General features: G+C 38.9%; 2 protein-coding genes across 5 annotated transcripts in view; one reads left to right on the plus strand and one right to left on the minus strand.

Annotated features, from left to right (window-relative positions):
• Window positions 1–7271, minus strand: part of TRAPPC8 (trafficking protein particle complex subunit 8) — a 91359-nt gene extending 84088 nt beyond the window's left edge. For all 3 annotated transcript variants that reach the window (XM_082667729.1, XM_082667727.1, XM_082667730.1), the window contains exons 1-2: window positions 6786–7271; window positions 257–451 (exon numbers count right to left, since the gene is read on the minus strand). In XM_082667729.1, the coding sequence (XP_082523855.1) occupies window positions 257–451; window positions 6786–6942 (352 nt within the window). In that variant the 5' untranslated portion in view covers window positions 6943–7271. The remainder of the gene's footprint in view (window positions 1–256; window positions 452–6785) is intronic.
• A 250-nt stretch (window positions 7272–7521) lies between these two features.
• RNF125 (ring finger protein 125) overlaps window positions 7522–25748 on the plus strand; it is a 109415-nt gene continuing 91188 nt past the window's right edge. Inside the window, exon 1 of one of the 2 annotated variants that reach the window (XM_082667630.1) lies at window positions 7522–7661. The gene's annotated coding sequence lies outside the window, so the exon portion shown is untranslated. The remainder of the gene's footprint in view (window positions 7662–25748) is intronic. The other variant, XM_082667629.1, reaches the window with a different exon arrangement.

Below are 25748 nucleotides of genomic sequence, written 5' to 3' on the forward strand. Positions count from 1 at the left end.
CAATTAGAACTACAAAAAAAATTTTTCATTATGAAAAAGTAAAGTGAAATCACATAATTCATAGTTATTTGAATGGCTGCCTGATTACTTGACTGTAACCTCCTTAAAAGCAAGGACTTTTTTTTTCAACATTGTATTTCCAGGCTCTAGCACTCAGCAAGCACTTAAGTGTTGAATGATTTCCAAGTTATAGAATTACCTTTTCTAATAAAAAGAAAACGTCATTTTAAAAATAATAATAAACCTTATTACATACCACTGATGTTGAGGTCGTAATCTCCTGCCGTAATCACATTTGCTACTAATCCTTCTGCTGGCTGACTGCCAGAAACAACATCATTCAAAAGCTTCCGAATGGCTCCAGGCTGAGGTGGTTGGGTGATAATGTTGCTTACTGCTATCTTCAAGTTTTTGATTACGTGAAGCTGATTATTGGGATCTCTCATATGAACTTAAAAAGAAAAAAGAGAAAAACTTGAAATTACTTCTGTACAAAGCATAACAGGCCAACTATTACAACAATAATAAACTGGGTTAATGGTTTATAGAGGATGCTCAATTTGGAAACCAGAAATTCCAAGTGGGACAGTCTTCGAGAATACAACCAACTTACAACATTCCATTATACACCAAAAGGGCAAGCTAAACAGTCTAACCTTCCTCTCCCACAATGCTACTGCTCACAACTACTCTACTCTAGGTCCTTTCCTTCCTCTTATGTTAGAGTTGCCAGGGACCAACTACCATCCATACCAAATGTCTAATTCTCACCTCACCCTAAGGCTGGTCCACGGCAGTGTGAGGTCTATGGTATCAACACTGAAAATAGGAAAAGGGAAGAAAGGGAATTAAATGCTGTCTGCAGGTTTCCTCTGCTTCTCCGATAGCGATGCCTCCATTCTCAGCCCCTATTCTAGTATCATAAAAATCAATGCCGCTCTGGTGCCGGATGTTGACAGTGAGGGGAGGCTGTGCGTGTGCTGGAACAGGAGGTATATGAGAACACTCTGTATTTTCTGTTCAGTCTTGCTGTGAACCTAAAACTGCTCTAACAAATAAAGTCTATGAAAAAGAAAGAAAGGAAAAAAAAAAAAACAATGCCCAGATCCCTTCTCCTAACCCAATACCTCCTGCCTCCTCTCTGCCTTGGCTCAGTCTATGGGATTTATAACCAGTGGTTCAGGGCTTCAAGGCCAAGGAACAGGTTCTCAGGCAACTGTAGCAAGACAGTGTCCACGGTGCACAGAAGGAAATGTGAGCGTATTTTTTCTCATAAATATAATAAGACAAGATGATTAGTTGCCATGGTACTATAAGAAGCAGTCCACTGTATTGATTAAGGGCCCAACTTTTGGAGTCAGACTTTATTTGAAATTCCAACCCACCACTTATTAACTGGGTTACCCTAAACAACTTTTAATCTTTCCCATGCTCAATTTCTTCATCTATAACATATAAAGAAAGTAATGTACTTCACAAGGTTATTTGAAGGATTTAGGTGAGATATTCTTAGAAGACACAGTAAGTGTAAAGCACTCAGCACAAGCCTGACACATGACTGTATAGTTAAGATGGAGGCAGCACGTACAACATACTCTATTTGAAGTACATCATGGATCATATACAAATACGAGGCACTTTTTGGAAAACTGACTTTGGGTACCTACCCATTAAAAATTGACGTTATTTTCACCAATGGAAAACACTTTATACCAAACTTTTAAGCTCAAGCCCGCCTACATTTTAAATAAAGTTACATCTGTTAAAAACTGTCTTCCTAAATTTCCTGTGTGTTCTGTTGACTTCTAAATCTTTAATTAAAAGACATTAAACAAAAATCTTTTTAAAATACTACATGTGGCATGAATATGTGTACTTGTATTGCAAAACTAAATATATGTACAGAAAGTATACACGCAAATTCCATTATAATGATTACCTATGATGAAAGAAGGAAAGAAATGGGACTGAGGAAGGGTAAAAAGGTGAATTCAGCTCTATCTATAATGTTTCTTTTTAAAGGAAAGGAAAAGATACAAAGCACATATGACAAGATTCATTGGCTCTAGGTAATGAGGACCTGGATGGTTCTTGTATTCTCTGCATCCGTCTGTAATTGTTTTCTAAATTATTTAAATAAACATATGCAGGCCTCTCTCCCTAATGAAACTTCTCAGCTGGTCTAACTATGAAACAGAGAGACCAAAAAACACAAAGATACTATGGTACATTTCTGATATTTTTAGAGTGTACTGTACAAGTAGTTTCCTTGAAGGGTTGATCCATAATTATCAAATAACATAAGTAGCCATGTATGTATTAAACATCTTTCAAAATTTTAAATTGACTCTAGTATCCGGAAGTGTTAACACAAAAAGGTTATTCTAGTTGTGCCCTATATTCAGAACGGGTTAACCAGTTATTACGTTATTAGTTATTGGGTAATCTTACTAATAATCCAGAAATTAGTTATTATGTGTGGCAGCCAGACTCTGAAATGGCACCCAATGATCCCGGTTATTTCCTGGTATATACTCTGGTGGAGTCCCCTCCCACATCCCAGGACTGGTATGTGTGACCAATGGAACACAGCAAGAACAATGGTATACTACTTCTGAGATAAGGTTGTAAGAGTTCAGGGCTCCCCTGGTGGCACAGTGGTTAAGAATCCGCCTGCCAGTGCAGGGGACACGGGTTCGAGCCCTGGTCCGGGAGGATCCCATATGCTGCGGAGCAACTAAGCCCATGCGCCACAACTACAGAGCCTGCACTCTAGAGCCTGTAAGCCACAACTACTGAGCCCATGTACCACAACTACTGAGCCCGCATGCCACAACTACTGAAGCCCACGTGCCTAGAGCCCGTGCTCCACAACAAGAGAAGCCACCGCAATGAGAAGCCCATGCACCGCAACGAAGAGTAGCCCCCACTCGACGCAACTAAAGAAAGTCCACGTGCAGCAACGAAGACCCAACGCAGCCATAAATAAATAAATAAATTTATATATATATATATATTTTTTTTTTTTTTTTTTTTTTTTTGCGGTACGCGGGCCTCTCACTGCTGTGGCCTCTCCCGTTGCGGAGCACAGGCTCCGGACGCACGGGCTCAGCGGCCATGGCTCACGGGCCCAGCCGCTCCGCGGCATGTGGGATCTTCCCGGACCGGGGCACGAACCCGTGTCCCCTGCATCGGCAGGCGGACTCTCAACCACTGCGCCACCAGGGAAGCCCCAAAATTTATATTTTTAAAAAAAGGGTTCAGCCTCCATCTTGGGTTCTGATCACTCCCTCTGGGATAAGCTAATGTCATGGGGACACTCAGGGAACCTATGGAGAAGCCCACATGGCAGAGAATTGAGGTCTCAGGCCAGCATCCAGTGAGGAAGTGAGACTTGCCAACAACCATATGAGTGAGCTTGGAAGCGGATCCTCCAGCCCTAGATGACCACAGTCCCTGCTAACAGCTCCACTGTAACCTCAAGAGAGAACTGTCCAGCTAAGCCACTCCCAGATTCCTGAGAAACTGAGAGATAATAAATGCTTTTGTTTTAAGGTGCTAAGTTTGGGGGTAATTTGTTACACAACAATAGATAAGTAATATACTGGAATAGCACAAAACCATCTTAGTAAAGAGAAAGGCAAAAGCTAAGAATGACTGAGAAATGCTCTTAAATCACACACAAAAAATCCAAAGGTTCAGAATTAAATAATTATATTAAGGCTTCATTAAGATTATAATGTCACAAAAGGTGATGTTATGTATCATATAACATCTCAATTTCAGGGTGAAATTCAGCTCTATCATTACCTTACTTTTACAGACTACCATATAAATATAGTTTCTTGAATACTGTACTATGAAGCAACATTCCCCACTGTGCTGCCCATGGATTACCGGTTGCTCAAGATAGCTGTCTGAAAAATCAACTCCATGTTCAAATAAATTTGGGAAGTACTGGATTAAGTTTTTAAAAGGTCTCTTTACAGCAGGTGTTCCCAGAACTCTCCATATGCTGAATGACACTAATTCTCCCAAACACATGCTATATTAAGCAAACTTATTTGACCACAAAATTTTTCCAGGAAACATACAACTGGTGTACTACAGAACATATTTTGAAAAATAAAATAATGATATCTTTTGTTTTTATGTAGCACACACAAAACTTTACTGTACTAAAAAAAATTTTTTTTTAAACTCAATTGCTTATAAACCACACCAACTCCCCCAAAACTCCATACACTTGCTTAAGAAATCTGTGAGTGCCACATATTTACCATTAGATATGAAATCAAAAATTCCTTTCCTAGAATTCAAGATCCTTCCTTATCTAGGTATTTTCCCTTACTATCCTGTACTCAATAGGGACTTCTCCCACTGTTCCCCCCAACCATTGAATCATAATTTATACCTTTGCCCATACCATTCTAACCTCATCCCTGTCTTCAACAGGGAATGCCCACCCTCTTCTTTTCCACCAACCGTCGACCTATTAAAGTCCAACTCACTATACTCCTCCCTTAAATCTTTTGCAGTCTACACAAGGAAAGCAGAGTACTGATTTCAGCCTCTATTCACTGCACTGTCCAATACAGGAGGCACCAGCCACATGTGTCTACTGAGTACTTGAAACATATCTAGTCCAAACTGAGATGTAATATAAGTGTAAAATGCACACCAAGTTTCAAAGACTTAGCAATAAAAAAAATGCAAAATATCTCATTAAGATTTTTGTATATTTACTACATGTTGAAATGGCAACATTTTGGAAATATTGGGTTAAATAAGATATTACTTAAACTGCTTTCACCCATTTCTTTTCACCTTTTTAAATGTGACTACTAAATAAAAGTTATACATGTGATTCACATTATTTTACTACTGGACAGCACTGCTCCCTTGTGTGAATAGGTGATTCTAAATATTACCAGCAGATAAGACGACTTGATTAAGAACACCTTGTCTTGAATCAAATTGCCTGTTTTTAAATCTTTCCCACCTGTAAGACTGGACAAGTTAACATCTCTGGGCCTCAACGTCCTCAAATTTAAAATGGTATTAACGGTATCTACCTCATAGGACTCAAGGAGGACTCAAAGACAAATGCTACGTAAGTAGGTATAGGTGTTTGCATTATTATTCTTTATTAACAAAGCAGAAAAGAGCACACAGCTCAAAATCAAACGCACTGTTTTGTCTTTTAAGAATTTAAGAATGTAGCGCGCTTTATTGTTTTTATTGACTTAGGACAATACTGGAGGAGGTGAGATGGATGGCTAAAGTACATGCTGAAGAAAATCCAAGAGTTCCCAATCTTTGCTTTATTGGATAGCGCTCTCTCTCTCTCCTTTAAATACACAAGTGAGGGCTTCCCTGGTGGCGCAGTGGTTAAGAATCTGCCTGCCAATGCAAGGGGCACGGGTTCAAGCCCTGGCTCGGGAAGATCCCACATGCCGCGGAGCAACTAAGTCCGTGCGCCACAACCACTCAGCCTGCGCTCTAGAGCCCATGAGCCACAACTACTTAACCCACGAGCCACAACTACTGAAGCCCGCACGCCTACAGCCTGTGCTCTACAAGAGAAGCCACCGCAATGAGAAGCCGGCCCACCGCAATGAGAAGCCGGCGCACCGCAACAAAGAGTAGGCCCTGCTCGCCGCAACTAGAGAAGGCCCGTGCACAGCAACGAAGACCCGACACAGCCAAAAATAAATAAATAAATTTATTTTAAAAAAATAATAAATACAAAAGCAAACTTATAATGGAGATATTCTCCCAAAGAATACACGTGTGGCATGTAAATAAATAAATTTATGGCGCAGCATTTTTTTGTGTGAAGTCATAACCAAAAAACCATGGTCGTTGGCTTGACACAGCTTTATTATAGAACCTTTTTATTTTAAAGTTCTTAACACAGAACTTTCCCTATACTTTAGTATGTTCTGTTTGCAAAGTACAGGTAAAGATATTGGCTAAACCACACTTGACTATTATTACACTTACTTTTCCCTAATAAAGAATCTAAAGCTGGAGAAAACAGGCAGCTCTTCTATAAAAGATATTTCTCCCGTTGATTAAACTTTTAACTGAAAAAAAAATTCAGGACTTTTCCATCCCTATAAATCATAACTCCAACTATCTCGATTAAATTAACTACAACTTGTCCTTATTTCCTCGTCCATTAGGCAAAAAAAGGCTGCTGCAAGTTTCATTAATTTTATAATTCTTTTTATTTTCTTGAGAGATTAAGTAAAATACTGGATCCCTAAGGAAATGTTTGAATTCTCAAAAGAAAAAAGTAAAATAACTGAACAGAACGCTTGAAGGGGATGCACCTCACTGCTAAAGAATATAATACTCAAGACAACTTTGAAAGCCCGGTTTAACTCCCAGGGGAAAATGATTCGTCGTCTTCCCCCTAAGACCTAGTCGTCTAACAGGGAGCATCTTCTTACCTTGCCCTACCTTGCAACTTTCTAATTCCCTCCCTGTGGCGGCTGAGAACAGTCTCAATGCCCTTCTCTGGGACTCACATTTTTAATTACCTAACAGTGTGGCTGGTCGGGGAAGTGCCTAGAAAAACTGGAGGTTAGGACCATGATGTCTTGACCACCTCACGGCCCCTCCTCCTAAGGCCACCGGAGACACCGCGGGGGCCCAGCCCAACGCCACTCTACCGGCTCCGGGATGTAAACACCGCCCTTCTCTTCCCTGCCCGCCCCCAACTTCCCTCTCCCGGCCCCAGCTTTGCGGGAGCTCAGTGAAAAGGGGAGACCACATACCCTCAGAAGTGAGGCGAGAGAAGGGCTTAAGCAACTCCGCGAAGCTAAGGTGATTGAGACGAGTGAGCCGCTCGGCTTCGTCGCTACACAGCGCGGCGACACAGGGGACGAAGGAGTCCGGGATGAGCTCCTGCACTGATTGTACACACTGGGCCATCACCGCGGCAGAGGCAGCAGCGGCGCCCGCCCTCCGGCCCACTCTCAGAGGCTGATCCTGCGGCTGCAGCAACTACTGCCTCCGCCCGCCGGCCTGGCCCGGCCCGGCTCGGCCGGGCGGGGCCCGACACTGAAGCCTTGAGACCAACAGAACAGACGCCGCCGCCTCGGCTCCCGGGGCACCCGCCACCGACCCCTCTCCGTCACCGCCGCTCCTCAGCGCTCGCCCCGGCGTCCTTGCATTCCACCCTGATAGGTGGAGACGCCAACAATCGCCAGTTAATCCTCCCGACGGCAAAGCGTTTGTCGCCGCCCGACAGGAACCGCCATGTTGGGGCCGAACCCTGACCCACCGGCGTACTTATCCCAGCAGCCCCCGCGCTCGCCCCTCACGTGACAGTGTTAAAGAAGATGGGGGCGGGGGAAGAAAGCCAGGAAGAGGGAAGTAAAAAGCGACCAAGGCCGGTCTGGAGGCTGGCGCCGGAAGTGCGACGGGTGGGCCCCCGCACTACTGGGCAGGGCTGGGGCGGGGCTACGAGCGCGGTGGGCGGAGCCAGGCGCGGAGGCACGCGGGGGTTGGCCTGGTTCTCGCGCACGTCCTTGGCAAAGCCCAGCGAAGTGTGACGTAAGGGTCGGTAGGCCGAAGCTCGTGGTCTGTGCTGTCACAGTGGTGCAGGCACCCGTTCGTCTTCCACGCCCACTCGACCCTCCTGGGAAACGGTAGGTAAACCATGTGGCTGTTCGAGCTGCCTTCTGCCCGCCCGACCTGCCCTTCCCACGCTCCTGGTGGAGCGACTGGGGGCACCCGCTCAGCGGAGAGAGCGTGCTGCCCGCCGGGTGTTTGGATGTTTCGCTGGAGCCGGCCTAAACAGGCCACGTATCATTTAAACACAACCATGCTTTCAGAAAGCTTTTAGAAAGGACTGCCATGCATGTGAACTCAACCAGTGAGCAGAAATGTGTGCCGTTGTGGGCGCTGCAGTTAGCCCGAGTGTAGGAGAAACTACTACGTTTTTGTTGGTCTCACGGAAAGGATGTGCCCAACCTCCGACCCGTTCATCCGCTGCCGCCTTCTTTTTACAGTCTGCTAGAGTATTTACTTTATCGTGATGGAGGTGTGGGAATCCAGTAATTACGTGCCGAATAAATAGAGGCCTGAACTTCTATTCCTAACTTTCATTTTTATAGATTTTTCCTCTAAATATGTAAAAGTGAATGAAAGGAATTTTACTATAATATTATTCAGCTCCTTCTGAATTAAATGACAAAAATATAAGACAAGGAAAAAAAAATGCAACACCCATAAAGCCAACATCATGGCTTTATGGTCCTTGATTTAAAGGAGGCTTCCCCAAACAAGAGTATCTCAAATTGTCAGATTGGCACCCTGAAGTTTCTACCCTGGTAAGAATTTATTACAGGTGAGTATGCCTTTCTCGTATAAATTGAAAAATGGGAGGTAGGAAAGGACAATAGGACATAATGACATGACAGCTTAGCCACAGATCAATCTAGAAAAGATAACACGTGGGAGTTGAGGATGTGGAAATTCATTTCCTTAAAACTGGCTGTGCCTGAGGACCTCTTGGAAAGCCTTCTTTTAACCCCAGGGGTATACATGTTACCTTTTGAATACCTCTAATATATCCCTTACCCTTTATAATGTAAGAATCTCACACAACAGAGCGTGACTCAAGTTATAAGATATACTTTTTGGTAACAGGGCTCCTTAATGCAAGCATACTACTTTAGTACTCAACTCAAAGTTAAAAAGGCAATTTATTTTTTACATTGAAGGTAAAACTAGCTGTATTAGGCTCTGTGAGAAGGACTTTCAAGGGTAATTTAGCTTAAATGGATTTTTGGAGATATAATTCACATACCATAAAATTCACTCCTTTAAAGTGTACAGTTCAGTGGGTTTTACTGTACTCAGAAAGTTGCACAATCATTACTGCTAATTCCAGAACATTTTCATCACCCCAAAGAGAAGCCTGGTGCCCCCTAGCAGTCAGTCTGCACCGCAACACCCCCTCTAGCCCCTGGCAATCACTAATCTACTTTCTGTCTCTATGGATTTACTTATTCTGGACATTTCATGTAAATGGAATCATACAATATATGGCCTTCTGTGTCTGATTTCTTTCACTTAGCATAACTTGCAAGTTTCATCCATATCGTAGCATGAATCAGTACGTCTTTCCTTTTTATGACTATGCCTAAATGGATTTTTGTCTTATGCATTGCCTTTACAATCTAACACCACATGCATGCACTGTTTCCAGTGAGTGACAGCACTGTAAAACACTATTTCTCTTCTAGTTTATCCTAAACTATCTAACATGTTCAACTTCTAAGGTATTGTCTTCCCCTAAAGATTAAAGCTGAGTCACTGCCACATTTGCTTTTCAGCCTACATGAATGGGGAAAAGAGAATGTAAATGTACATGACTGATGGTTTCAGATCAAATTGTAGAAATGGCATTCAGCAATTTCACTCACATCCCACTGGCCCCAGTGTGTCCAAAGGAGACTGGAAAATGTAGGCTTGAGGGTTCTGTTGCTAGATGAAGAGGAGAATGAATATGGGGTGACAGTCAACGGTCTCCACCCCACTTCATTAGGAATGAGGTACCTTGCAGGATGTATCGATATTTGCCTGAGGTCTAAGATATCACACGTCTTTCATTTCTCTGACTCCTCTGGACAATGACCCTTTTTGCATCACTTGTCCTCTGAACCATTTACTCTGTCCAGGAAACATGAAGTGTTATGGTTGGCCAGGCCTTGGCCATGTGCCCACCCTCAAGGCCAAGCAGACAGGGTCTATCACTTAAAGAGAAGAAGCTTGCTGGACAAAATAGTAATAACACAAGCAACTAAGGACCTCTTTTCCAAGTATTGAAGATAAGGCCCAGCTTCCTACTCTCCCCAGAATCAAAGAATCCCGTAAGTCGTATGCGATGCCAATTTTGAAATAGTGTGTTATCAAACATTCATGGATTGTTTTATTTTGCATGTGTGATACTGCTAGTCTCTTCTGATGTCTGGTGTGGTCAAGAATACAGACACTGAAGTCAAAGAAGTCTGAATTCAAAACCACTCCACCCCTTGTGAATAAAAATAATATCACCATTATTGTTCACCATATATCAAGCATGGCACTTCACATATATGTCTACTACATATATATTCTGCTTCTCACACAAACCCTGAGAAGCACATGTGTTGCCAGTTTTCAGATGTAGCACCTGAAGCACAGAGCAATTAATTAACTTGGCCAAAGATAGCACTGGAGCAGAACCAGCTCGGTTCTTAATCCTAGAGACTTGATCACTGGGATAAATTGTTTTTCCATATGTTTCCTCGCTTTGAAAGCATCTACAGAAATTTTAGCTTGCAATAGCTTGTAATACAGTTTTAGCAAGAAATCTGTGACTTTTAACAAGTTACTTGTCTTGTGAACCTCACATTCTTTATCTGTAAGCTTATGAAGTTGGGACTAGAAGATTTCTTGTATTCATTCCAGTATGAAGATACGAGAATCTATTATTCTTTCCACTATTATTAAATTTCACTGTGTTAACAGTAGATCGTGCTATTGAGTATTAGCTTCAAAAGCCAATAAAAAACCGGTTCTGATTCCTGAGTACATGGATCTCACATAGGAGCTAACGACCTGTACATCAGAGCATTGGAGGTCAGGGGATGCTGAGAAAATTTGTACATTAAAAGTTTCTTAAGCTTCTGTGGAATCTAAAAATGTAAATGTATATACAAAACAGAAAAAGACTCACAGACATAGGAAACAAACTTATGGCTATCAGAGAGAGGGCGGGACAAATTAGGGTATGGGACTAACAGGTACAAACTACTATGCGTAAAACAGATAAGCAACAAGGATTTACTGTATAGCATAGGGAGTTATACCCAATATCTTGTAACAACCTATAATGGAATATAATCTGCAAAAATCCTGAATGGGTATGCTGTACACCTGAAACTAATACACTATTATAAATCAACTATACTTCACTTTTTAAAAAAGTTTTGTAAGCTCAAAGATTTTTATGCTATGCTACTTTAAAACACTAAACAAAGAAAGATTTAAATATATAATACACATATTGGCCCACACTTTTTATTCTGTTTACTGTACTGGATTTTTTTGTTGTTGTTTGCGTTGGGTCTTCATTGCTGCGGCAGACGGGCTTTCTCTAGTTGCAGTGAGCGGGACCTACTCTTCCTTGTGCGTGGGCTTCTCATTGCAGTGGCTTCTCTTGTTGCAGAGCACGGGCTCTAGGCGCTCAGGCTTCAGTAGTTGTGGCACGTGGGCTCAGTAGTTGTGGCGCATTGGCTTAGTTGCTCCACAGCATGTGGGATCTTCCCAGACCAGGGCTCGAACCCGTGTCCCCTGCAGTGGCAGGAGGATTCTTAACCACTAGGCCACCAGGGAAGCCCCTGTACTGGATGTTTTAAGTATAGTTATTATCATTAAAGTTCTGACTAAAACAGATGGCATCCATTTCCTGGTTATTTTAAGGATGAATCATAGCCACAATTTTGCTCATAATTCTATTTTATACTTATTATAGGTATTTAAGCCCCATATAAATCCTCCTCTAATTTAATCTGCAGCAAGTAAAAATCTTTTATACATATTTTCTCCTTTATGCTTCTAAGATAGGGAATAATATTAGTGCTTGGTTTATAATCATATGTAAATACTTCCAAAAACAACTGGATTTGGATAAGAAAAATGTAGATGGGGGAACGGTGGGTGAGAATGTTGAAGATCTAAACTCTAAACAATTCTATAAACATTAATCCTCAAGATTTAGGCTAAAAATAAGTGCACATTTGCATGCCATATTTCGATTGGCTGCATAAACCCATGACTTTCCGTCTAGGAAAAATTATAATATCGTTTTAAATGTGAGGAACAGTCCTAGAGAGATAAAGTAATTTCCCCAAGGTTATATGCCTAGTTAGGTGCAGAGCTAGAAAACGCTTCCATTTCCTGACTTTTAGTTTCAAGCACTTTTCATTATACTTCCTCGGTTTACATATTAACTGAAATGTTTTTACTTATTTGTCCCTCCTATTTCAGAAATTATTTAATGCAATGGATATTGTTTTAATACATACTTCTTTATAAATGCTTTTAATGTCAACACATTAATAATGATTTTTATCTCTATAAAAATAAAAGGAATAGTTACAGCTGCTAAGCAGTCCCCAAAAGTCATGTACTTTTTTAGCTAACTTGCTATGCAACTTAAAAAAATATTTGCAGTTTGAAAGAAATGAAAGACCTGAACACATGAAAAGACATCTCATGTTCATGGATCAGAAGACTTAATAAGATGTCAACACTCCCCAAATTGTTCTACAGATTGATATCAAATTACCAACTGGCTTCTTTGTAGAAATTGGCAAGCTGATAGTAAAGTATATGTCAAAATTCAAGGGATCCAGAATAGCCAAAACAATCTTTAAAAAAAAAAAAAACACAAAAACACAAAAAACAAAGTTGGAGGACTCAAACCAGCTAATTACAAACTTATTACAAAGCTACAGTAACCAAGAGAGTGTGATACAGGCAGAATAAAGCCTCGCATTTAAGGGCAATTGAATTTTTTAAAGGGTACCAAGACAATTAGAGGAAAATAAAATAGTCTTTTCAACAAAAGGTGCTAGGTCAACTGGTTATCTACATGCAAACGAATGAAGTTGGACCCCTACCTCACACCATATACACAAAAATTAACTCACATTTAAAGACCTAAATGTAAGATCTAAAACTATAAAACTGTTAGAGAAAAACATAGGCATGCATCTTGATAACCTGGAATTAGGCAATGGTTTCTTAGATACAACAGCAAAAGCAAAAGCAACAACAACAATGACAACAAAAAGAGAGAAACTGAACACCACTAAATTTTAAAACCTGTGCTTCAAAGGACACTTAAGAAAGTGAAAAGACAGCCCACAGAATGGGAGATATTTTTTGCAAATCACATATCTAATATCATTTGATGAAAAACTGATAAATTTAAATACTGCCAAAAACTGGTTTTGGATACCAAAAGTGCAGAAGTACAAGGGAAAAAAATCTAGTATATGTAAAGAACTATTATAACTCAATAATCAGAAAGATAAATTATCCAATCAAAAATGTGCAACATCTAGTTAACATCCATCACCATAGATAGTTACAAAAATTGTTTTTTCTTGTGATGAGAACTTTTCAAACCTACTCTCTTAGCAACTTTTTGGTGACCATTTCACAATATATACAAATACTGAATCATTACCTTATACACCTGGAAGTAGTATACCATTATGTCAATTATAGCTTAATAAAAATGAAAGGAAACTCCTAAACAGATAAAGGTTATGTAGCAAAGATTCATAATATTATACCTAATGGTTAAATGTAAGAAAGAATTATTTCCTTTAAAATCAGAATGAGGGACTTCCCTGGTGGCACAGTGGTTAAGAATCTGCTTTCCAATGCAGGGGGCACAGGTTTGAGGAAAATCCCACATGCCTCAGAGCAACTAGGCCCAGGTACCACAACTACTGAGCCTGCGCTCTAGAGCCTGCGAGCCACAACTACTGAAGCCCAAGTGCCTAGAGCCTGTGCTCTGCAAGAAAGAGAAGCCACCGCAATGAGAAGCCCACGCGCCACAGGGAAGAGTAGCCTCCACCCGCCCGCAACTAGAGAAAGCCCACATGCAGCAACGAAGACCCAACGCAGCCAAAAATAAATAAGTAAATAAATTTATTAAAAAAAAATTATATAGTGGGATAAATATATAGCACACCTTCATCATATTTATGTAGCTGTCCATCTCTCCTCCCAAAAGTAGGAGGCAGGACTCATATTTTCAGCTTCTCTTATAGCTAAGACATAATCATTTGACTTTAGTTTTGTCAGCTAGACATATATGTGCAAGAATCCTGTCTGAAAGTGAATTATATGAGGAAACATATTTTGGGAGAGCTTTCATTTATGCTCTCATTGGTAGTGAGAGACACCATAAAGCTGTCAGTTCCACTAAAATTAATCCAGAGGTTCAGTGCAATTCAAATCAAAATACCCACAGAGATTTTATGGAATTTGACAAAGTAATCCTCAAATTCATACTTAAGAGCAAAGATCTAAGAATAGTTAAGATAATTTGGGGGACTTTGCTGGTGGTCCGGTGGTTAAGATTCCACACTCCCAATGCATGGGGCCTGGGTTCGATCCCTGGTTAGTGAACTGGGTCCCACATGCCTCAATTAAAGATCCCACATGCCTCAACTAAAGATCCCACATGCCGCAATTAATACCCAGTGCAGCCAAATAAATAAATAAATAATTTTTTTAAAAAAAGATAATTTTGAAGTTAAATAAAAAGATAGAGGAATTTGCCCGACCAGCAAGCAAGATATATTAAAGTTATAATACGGTTATCAAGAGACAGGAGTAGACAAATAGGCCAATGGAATAGAATGGAGAGCTGTGGGACAGACCAACTTGAAACATAAACAAAGTGATGTAGAACAGATTATTTGATAAACAGTGCTTCAATAATTGGTTATCTCTATGGAACAAAAACCTGATTAGTTTTCTATGTCATGGCATACAAAAAAAATCAGGTCAGGTAGAATAAAGATGCAGACAGTAATAACACTTACTTGTTGCTTATCTTGTGCCCAGTACAGTTTTAAGCATTTTATATATCCCGATTCATTTAGTCCTCATAACAACCCTGTGAGTAGGTACTATTAATATCATTCCCATTTTATAGATGAGGAAACTGAGGCAAAAGAGATTAACTAAATTGTCCCAGGCCACAGTACCACAAAGTAAAACAGCTGTGATTTGTACTCAGGTAATCTGCCTCTTGAGTACCCATTTTAAACCACTACACTAACACTGCCTCCCTTTCATGAAGGAAACAGGGACAGATTTCTTAAACAAGATTCAAAAAGTGCAAACCGTAGCAGAAAAGATTGATAATCGAACTACATTAAATTTAAGATCTTTTTATCAGAAGATCACAAAGTAGTGAAAATTCAAGCTACAAATGTGCAAAGATATATATCTACCATAAAGAACTCCTATAATTAATAAGAAAAAAGGCAATCTGTATACAATTGATACTGTATAAGTACCAGAACACAACACAATATGATACAAGTGACAAAGTCCCAAAAGAGGAAACCTGAATGACCAATATATAAGTATTCTCAAAGTTTTAAAAAATGAGCAAAGGATATAGACAGTTCTCCAAAAAAAAGATGTACAAATAGGCAATACACACATGAAAAGGACTTCACCATAATTAACCATTATGGAAATGAAAACCAAAACCATAATAAAATACCACTTCACACCCACAGGATAGCTATAATCCAAAAGACAATAGCAAGTGTGACAAAAATGTGGAGAAATTTGAACCTTCGTATACTGCTGGTGGGAAAGTAAAGTGTTGCAGCTGGTTTGGAAGACAAGCTGTTTTCCAAACTGTTAAACATAGAGTTACCATATGATCCAGCAATTTGCCTCCTAAGAGAAATAAAAACATATGTCAACACAAAAACTTGTACCTGAATGTTCATAACAGTGTATTAGTAACAGCCAAAAAGTAGAAACAATCCAAATTAACTGATAAATGAATAAGTAAAATGTGGTATAGCCATGCAATAGAATATTATTTAGCAATAATAAGAAATGAAGTACTGAGACTTCCCTCGTTGTCCAGCAGCTAAAACTCTGCACTCCCAATGCAGGGAGCCGGGGTTCAATCCCAGGTCGGGAACTAGATCCCACATGCCACAACTAAGAGTTCACATGCTGCAACTAAAGATTCCACATGCCGCAGCTAAAGGATCCCACATGCTGCAACAAAGATCCCATACGTGGCAACGAAGATCCCGTGTGCTGCAACTAAGACCCGGCATAGCCAAATAAATAAATAAATATTTTTAAAAAGAAATGAAATACTGGTACATGCTACAACATGGATGAACCTTGTAAACAGGCTAAGTGAAACAAGCCAGTCACAAAGGACCACATATGAATCCATTTATACAAAACATTTAGAATATGTACATCTATAGAGAGAGAAAATAGATTAGTGCTTGCCTAGGCCTGGTGGTAAAGATGGAGATGGGAAGAGTAGGAGAGTTTGGAGGTTATGGCTAAGGGGTGCCAGGTTTCTTTTTGAAGTAGTGGAAATATTCTAGTAATGATTGTGATGATGATGCACAACTCAGTGTATGTGCTAAAAGCAATTGAACTGTATCATTTAAATGGGTGAATTGTATGATATGAGAGTTATATCTCAATAAAGCTGTTGCCAAAAAAGGTACAAGTGCAATGTTTTGCAATTTTTAAAAAATCAGAGATGAGGAAAACTATTACAATTTTTGTTGTAAGTTTTGGTAACAGCAAAACCATAAATGAAATGAAATTCTAGTCATGGTTCTTCCACTGCCCACTTTTAAGACCTTGGAACTAGTCACTTAACCTTTCTGATCTCAAGAATCATCACCTGTAGACTAAAGATTGTATGATTGCTAATAACTCATGATTCTAAGCAATGGTCCTTAATGTTTAGAATAACAGATCTCTTTGAGAAGTTGATAAACATCAGAAGCATTCTGATGAAAATCAGAAACAAGGCACTATTAATTACTATTAGTATTTAATGTTCTGAAAATTTGGGTTAATGAAATAAAAATAAGTATAAATATTGGAAAAGAAAAGCAAATTATTACATACTCAGAAAGCTCAGATAAATTTGCTGAAAAAAATCGTGAGAATTAATAAAAGTATTCAATAAAGAATTCTAAATTCATAGTCAATAGCAATGAATAAGAATAATTCAATTAGAAAAAAAATTTTTTAAAAAGATACCACATTCAAATCCATACTCCTAAATTTGAATGTTATCTCAACCAATGAAAATTTCAACACCATATATGACAAAAACAAAACAAAACAAACAAAACTTAAATGTTCCTGTAAAAATGCTACAGTAGGGCTTCCCTGGTGGCGTAGTGGTTGAGAGTCCACCTGCCGATGCAGGGGACACGGGTTCATGCCCCAATCCGGGAACATGCCGTGGAGCAGCTGGGCCCATGAGCCATGGCCGCTGAGCCTGCGCATCCGGAGCCTGTGCTCCGCAACGGGAGAGACCATAACAGTGAGAGGCCTGCGTACTGCAAAAAAAAAAAAAAAAATGCTACAGTAACAGATAAGATCACAGTTACAGTTAATGGTCAGTTAAATTACAAATAAGCACTACTTTAGATGCATTCCACAAAATTTGATATGTTTGTTTTTCATTTTCGTTTGGTTCAAAATACTTTCCAAATTCCCTTTGCTATTTCTTTTTGTACCCATGGATTATTTAAGAGTATGTTATTTATTTCTCAAATATTTGGGATTTTTCAAATGTTTCTATTATTGATTTATAACTTAATTCCATTGTTATCAGAAGGTACTTGGTATGATTGAATTATTTAAAATTTATTGAGAGTTCGTTTAAGGTTCAGAATATGGTCTATCTTGATAAATTTTCTTTGCACATTTGAAAAAAAAGATGGATTCTATAATTGTTAGAAGGATGTTCTCTAAATGTTAATTATGTAATATTGTGTTCTTCAAGTCTTCTATATCTTTGTCTTGTATTTTTATGTTTATCTGTACTAGTTTCTTAGGGCTGCTCTAACAAATTGCCACAGACTGAGAAGCCTAAAACAAGAGAAATTTCTTTTCTCGTAGTTTTGAATTCTAGAAGCCCAAAATCAAAATGTCAGCAGGGCCAAGCTCCCTTAGAAGGCTCTAAGGAAGAATCTTCTTCCCTCTTAGAGCCTGTGATGGATACTGACAATTCTTGGCATCCTGTGGCTGGTGGCAGCTCCAGTCTCTGCTTGCTGTCACTTGGCCTGCTTCCCTATGTCTCTGTATCTTCAAACCTCTTTCTCCTTATAAGGGCCAATCCTTGGACTTAGGGCCCACTGTAATCCAGTATGACCTCATCTTAACTTGATTACATCTGCAAAGACCGTATTTTCAAGTAAGGTCACATTCATAGGCATAGGCATTAGGAATTCAACATATCTTTTTGAGGGATGCAGTTCAACCTACAATACTATTCTTTTTTTTTTTTTTTTTTTGTCTGTGTCTCGTGGCTTGCGGGATCTCAGTTCTCTGACCAGGGATTGAACCCAGGCCACAGCAGTGAAAGCCCGGAATCCTAACCACTAAGCCACCAGGGAACTCCCCTACAATACTATTCTTGTATCTAGTCTTATATCCTTATATTTATCCTCATAGAAGGATATATCCTTCTATATCTTTAGACTAAAATTTTGACTGAGTTTTGGTGTACTACTATTAATTATTGAGAGAGAAGTATAGAAATTTCTGGTTATAATTGTGGATTTGTCTTATTTCTCATTTCAGTTCTTATCAGTTTTTGCTTCATGTAATTTGAGGTTCTTTATTAGGTACATTAACATTTAGTAGTGCTAACTTCTCTTGATGAATTAACTCCTTTACTTAACAATATCTATTACTACTCCTATTCAGCATCATACTGGAGGCCCTAGCTAGCATAATAAGGCAAAAAAAAAAAAAAAAAGAAAAGAAATATCTGGTTTATGGATCAGAAAGAAAAATAAATAAATCTTCATTATTTGGCAGGATAATATATTCTACATAGAAAATTTATTTTAGTATCATAGAAAAATTATTTATAACAGAAAAAGAATTCTGCAAGTTTGCTAGATAAAAGATCAATATACAAAAAAATCAATTGTGCTATTACATATCAGCACAATTAGAAATTTGAAAATAGATGTTTTAAGAGGTACATTTTTCAATAACAAATATTTGAGACTACTGACAAAATATACATAGTAATACATATAATTATTTTTAAAACTTGGAGGTATTTTGTGAAGAAAACTACAAAACTTTATTGAAAAACTCAGGAATTTAAAAGAATGCTTAAATAGACAGAGAGATATACTTTGTTCATGAGCTCAGTACAATAAAGATGGTAGATCTTCCCCAATTAACATGTGACTTCAATTCTAAGGTTAATATTAAAATCACAATAGAAGAAATGGGTAAATTTTACTACTTCAAAACTTAAAAACTATTTTTTTTTTTTTTTTTTGGCCATGCTGCGTGGCATGTGGGATCTTAGTTCCCTAGCCAGGGATAGAACCCGTGTACCCCTGCAGTGGAAGCGTGGCATCTTAACCACTGGACCACCAGGGAGGTCCCTAAAAGTATTATTTGATCAAAAAAAGTAATAAAATTTGGGAAAACAAAAACACAGGAGGAAAAATTTATCATACATGTAACAAGAAGCAAATATGTTTTTCATATAAAGGGTTTCTAATAAAGCCTTTTTATGAGAAACATGTTTTCTTTTTGTTATATTTATGATAAATCTTTCCTTCTATGTTTTTGTTCTTATACATCTCTCAAATCAGTCCCATTTCTTCTTTCCATCCTCAGTTATTGTCTCACTTTAGCGCTTCATTATACCTCACCTCAATTTTTCAATGGCCAATTAATTGCTCTTTCAATTTCCAGTCTTGCCCAGTTCCAATTTTATTCACCAAAGTGAACTCTACAAAAATGCGTATGTAAATATGTTACTCACTTCCATAAAAATATTCAGTGACTCCCCATAGCCCAAATCCCTGGCACATATTAGGATATACCTTGACATGGTCCTTGTCCTCCCCCCAGTCTTTTGCTTCTCAAATGCAAAATTTTAACAATATTTGAAACACTTGATGGGACTTTCCTGGTGGTCCAGTGGTTAAGACTCTGTACTTCCACTGCAGGGGTCATGGGTTCAATCCCTGGTCGGGGAACTAAGATCCCGCATGCTGTGGGGCCAAAAGAAAACAAACAAAAGAAAACCTTAAATTTTCTTAAATCTATCAACTCTCTTTAACTATAATAGAATTTTAATAGAAGTTCCTTAAGCCTTTAATTACAGAAAAACTGAGACTCACTCAAAATAACTCACATACAATGCAAAGTAAAGTAAATTGTTACAATATAGACTTTTCATTAAATCCATGGACAAGAACTGAAATATAACAGGGCTTGATGCAAATAGAAATAGAAATGCTAGAGCCAAAGCTCCTTCCTCAGTCAGGGTTCTTAATGTCCTTTTCATCTCAGCCTCTTTTCTGTTATGGAGTCTATGCTTTCTCTAAGCCCCTCTCTTTCCTCTTCTTCTTTCTCTTCTTCCTTTTCTTCTTTCCCTCCTCTTTCTCATCCTCTTCCTCCCCCTTGTCCTCCTCCTCTACCCTCTTCCTCTTCCTCTCCTTTTCATTTCTTTTTATTCCTCCTCCTCCTCCTGCTCCTCCTCCTTTTCCTCTTCCTCCTTCCTCTATTTCTTACACACACACACACACACACACACACACAGAAACACACCTTTTTCTCTTTACTCATTTTACACGATACTTAATATAGTTGTCCAAATCCCAATTCTATATGATGTAATAAAGTATTTCCTCTGCTTCCCTGTTCAATTTATTAAAACAGATAAAATGGTTAGTTGTTTTTAGGTGTCCATCCTTGCTTTAATTAGCCATGGTCAGTGACAAGCAGTCATGAATTATAAAAAGTGTTATGAGAAGGGCAGGCAATGAAAACTTCCCTTTAATCCTACTACCACTTCTTCATCATTCTCTTTTAATGTGATTAATTCTTATTCTTTCAACATTAAGTTCAAATTTCACCTTCTCATGAGACAGAATTCTCTGACCTTCAGATCTAACCATAAGCTGTCCCTCTATGTGTCTCATAGCATATCTTAATATAGACTGTATCTCGTAAAATAATCATTTGTTTTCTCATCTGTTCTCTTATTTAAATTTTGAGCTTTTAGCAAGCAAGTACACATTAGGCACTCATTTCATCCCCCACATAAGATAAATGAGTGAAAGTTATAAAGAGAGAAATCTTAGAAGTTTTACTTGGTGGCTTTGTAAATTGACATCCCACTTTTGAAAAGCAATTTGAAGAGTATCAAGAGCTATGAAAATGTTAATAGTCCTGCACAAATTTGATTTCACTATGGAGAATTCATTTCATTTCATTCAATAAATATTTATTGACTACTTTTTATAGATTACACACTGCTGTAAACTAAGATTTAGAACAAGGCCAACAAAGACCTGCCATAATCATATCATGACCATTGGAAGTTTGAACCATGAACACTGCCCTCCATGGTTCTGAACAGTACTTGCCATTCAGGACACAAGTCTAGTTCACTAATATCTCCTGTGTAATCTTACACCAGAGTTGTGAAGCAGAGTGGGGGAAGAGAGAATAATAAGAGAAAAATGTAGAAGACAGAGGAAGAGAGATCATTATAAAGGCATAGCCACTTAGAGAGTCTTGATCAACCACTAGGATAAATAAGCGAATTTAGTAAGGTCACTGGATATAAAATAAGTATATTTAGATGGGGAGTTAGCTCAAGATAGCAGAGTAGAGGACGTGCGCTCACCCCTTCTTGTGAGAGCACAGGAATCACAACTGCTGAGCAGCCATCAACGGAAAAAAGCTGGAACCTACCAAAAAGGATACCCTACACAAAAAGACAAAAGAGAGGCCACAGTGAGACAGTAGGAGGGGTGCAATTACGATAGAATCAAACCCCGTACCTGCCAGGTGGGTGACCCACAAACTGGAAAACAATTATACCACAGAAGTTCTCCAGCTGGATTGAAGGTTCTGAGCGCCACGTCATGCTTCCCAGCCTGGGGGTCTGGCAACAGGAGGAGTACCCAGAGAGTCTGGCTTTGAAGGCCAGTGGGATTTGATTGCAGAACTTCCACAGGACTGGGGGAAGCAGAGACTCCACTCTTGGAGGCACATGCAAAGCCTTGGGAATAAAAGGACCCAGGGAAAAAAATCAGTGACACCATAAGAGACTGGGCCAGACCTACCTGCTAGAATTGGAGAGTCTCCTGCAGAGGTGGGGGCAGCTGTGGCTCACAGGGACAAAGACACTGGCAGCAGCAGTTTGGAGAGGTACTCTTTGGCATGAGCCCTCCCAGAGGCCACCATTAACCCCACCAAAGAGCCTGTAGGCTCCAGGACTGGGTTGCCTCAGGTGAGCAAACAACAGGGAGGGAACAGAGCCTCACTATCAGCAGACAAGTGGATTAAAGTTTTGTTGAGCATGGCCCTGACCACCAGAGGGACAAGAACGAGCTCTACCCACCACCAGTCTCTCCCATCAGGAAGCTTGCACAAGCCTCTTAGACAGCGTCACCCACCAGAGGACAGACAGCAGAAGCAAGAACTACTGTCCTGCAGCCTGTGGAATGAAAACCACAATCACAGAAAGTTAGACAAAATAAAACAGCAGAGGATTATGTCCCAGATGAAGGAACAAGATAAAACCCCAGAAAAACAACTGAGTGAAGTGGAGATAGTCCAGAAAAAGAATTCAGAATAATAATAATGAAGATAATCCAGGATATTGGAGAAAGAATGGAGGCAAGGATTGGAAAGATGCAAGAAATGTTCAACAAAAACCTAGAAGAACTAAAGAACAAACAAACAGAGATGAACAAAACAATATCTAAAATGAAAAATACAGTAGAAGGAATAAATAGCAGAATAACTGAGGCAGAAGAATGGATAAGTGACCTGGAAGACAGAACGGTGGAAATCACTGCCATGGAACAGAATAAAGAAAAAAGAATGAAAAGAAATGAAGACAGTCTAAGAGACCTCTGGGACAACATTAAATAAAACAACATTCACTCTGTAGGGGCCCCAGAAGGAGAAGAGAGAGAGAAAGGACCTGAGAAAATATTTGAAGAGATGATAACAGTTGAAACTTCCCTAACATGGGAGAGGAAACAGTCACCCAAGACCAGGAATCACAGAGAGTCCCAGGCAGGGTAAACCCAAGGAGGAGTATGCCAAGACACATACTAATCAAACTGAAAAAAATTGAAGACAAAGAAAAAATATTAAAAGCAACAAGGGAAAAATGACAAATAACATACAAGGGAACCCCCATAAGGTTATCAGCTGATTTCTTAGCAGAAACTCTGCTGGCCAGAAGGGAGTGGCATGATATATTTAAAGTGATAGAAGGGAAGAGCCTACAACCAAGAATACTGTACCCAACAAGGCTGTCATTCAGATTTGACAGAGAAATGAAAAGCTTTACAGACAAGTGAAAGCTAAGAGAATTCAGCACCACCAGATCAGCTTTGCAACAAATGCTAAAGGAACTCCTCTAGACAAGGAAGAGACAAGCAACTTAAAACAACTTTGTACATATATAGACTGCTATATCAAAACCTCATGGGAACAAGAAACCCAAAAACTACAGTAGATACACACAAAAAAAAGAAAAAGCAACCCAAACACAACACTAAAGATCATCATCAAACCACAGAGAAGAGAACAAAGAGGAAGAGAAGAAAAAAGACCTACAAAAACAAACCCAAAACAAGAAAAGGGTAATAGGAACATAAATATTGATAATTACCTTAAACGTAAGCAGATTAAAAGCTCCAGGGAAAAGACATAGACTGGCTGAATGGATACAAAAACAAGACCCATATATATGCTGTCTAGAAGAAACCCACATTAGACCTAGGGACACATACAGACTGAAAGTGAGAGGATGGAAGAAAGTATTCCATGCAAATGGAAAACAGAGGAAAGCTGGAGTAGCGGTACTCATATCAGACAAAATAGACTTTAAAATAAAGACTGTTATAAGAGACAAAGACACTACATAATGATCAAGGGATCAAGCCAAGAAGAATATATGTCAATTGTAAATATATATACATCCAACACAGGAGCACCTCAACATATAAGGCAAATACTAACAGCCATAAAGGGAGAAATCAACAGTAACACAATAATAGTGGGGGACTTTAACACCCTGCATTCATCAATGGACAGATCATCTAGACAGAAAATCAATAAGGAAACACAGGCCTTAAATGACACATTAGTCCAGATGGACTTAATTGATATTTACAGAGCATTCCATCCAAAAGCAGCAGAATACACATTCTTCTCAAGTGCACATGGAACATTCTCCAGGATTGACCACATGCTGGGCCACAAAGCAAGCCTCAGTAAATTTAAGGAAACTGAAATCATATCAAGCATCTTTTCTGACCACAATGCTATGAGACTAGAAATAAACTACAGGAAAAAAAACCTGTAAAACACACAAACACGTGGAGGCTAAACAGTATGCTATGAAACAACAAATGGATCACTGAGGAAATCAAAGAGGAAATCAAAAAATACCTAGAGACAAATGAAAATGAAAACACAACAATCCAAAACCTATGGGATGCAGCAAAAGCAGTTCTAAGAGGGACGTTTATAGCAATACAATCTTGCCTCAGGAAACAATAAAAGTTTCAAATAAACAATGTAACCTTACACCTAAAGCAACTAGAGAAGGAAGAACAAATAAAACCTAAAGTTAACAGAAGGAAAGAAATCATAAAGACGAGAGCAGAAACAAATGAAATAGAGACTAAGAAAACAATAGCAAAGATCAATGGAACTAAAAGCTCGTTCTTTCAAAAGATAAACAAAATTGATAAACCTTTAGCCAGACTCATCAAGAAAGAAAGGGAGAGGACTCAAATCAATAAAATTAGAAGTGAAAAAGGAGAAGTTACAACTGAAACCACAGAAATACAAAGGCTCATAAGAGACTGCTACAAACAACTGTATGCCAATAAAATGGACAACCTGGAAGAAGTGGACAAATTCTTAGAAAGGTACAATTTCCCAAGAGTGAACCAGGAAGAAATAGAAAATATGAACAGACCAATCACAAGCACTGAAATTGAAACTGTGATTTAAAAACTTCCAACCAAAAAGTCAAGGACCTGATAGCTTCACAGGCGAATTCTATCAAACATTTAGAGAAGAGCTAACACCCGTCCTCCTGAAACTGTTCCAAAAAATAGCAGAGGAAGGAAAACACCCACACTCACTCTATGAGGCCACCATCACCCTGATACCAAAACCAGACAAAGATACCACAAAAATATAAAATTACAGGCCAATATCACTAATGAACATAGATGCAAAAATCCTCAACAACATACTAGCAATCCAAATCCAACAACACACTAAAAGAATCATATACCTTGATCAAGTGGGATTTATCCCAGGATTGCAAGGATTTTTCAATATCCACAAATCAGACAGTGTGATACACCACACCAACAAATTGAAGAATAAGAACCATCTGGTCATCTCAATAGATGCAGAAAAAGCTTTTGACAAAATTCAACACCCATTTATGATAAAAACTGTCCAGAAAGTGGGCATAGAGGGAACATATCTCAACATAATAAAGGCCATATACAACAAACTTACAGCTAACATCGTACTCAATGGTGAAAAGCTGAAAGCATTTCCTCTAAGATCAGGAACAAGACAAGGATGTCCACTCTCACCACTTTTATTCAACATAGTTTTGGAAATCATAGCTATGGCAATCAGAAGAAAAAGAAGTAAAAGGAATACAAATTGGAAGAGAAGAAGTAAAACTCACTGTTTGCAAATAACATGATACACATAGAAAATCCTAAAGACACTACCATAAAACTACTAGAGTTCATCAATGAATTTGGTAAAGTTGCAGGTTACATAATTAATACACAGAAATCTGTTGCATTTCTCTACACTAACAATGAAAGATCAGAAAGAGAAATTCAAGAAACAACACCATTTACCATCATATC

This window comes from Grampus griseus, assembly GCF_964374135.1.
Source record: "Grampus griseus genome assembly, chromosome: 12".
Taxonomy (NCBI): Eukaryota; Metazoa; Chordata; class Mammalia; order Artiodactyla; family Delphinidae; genus Grampus; species Grampus griseus.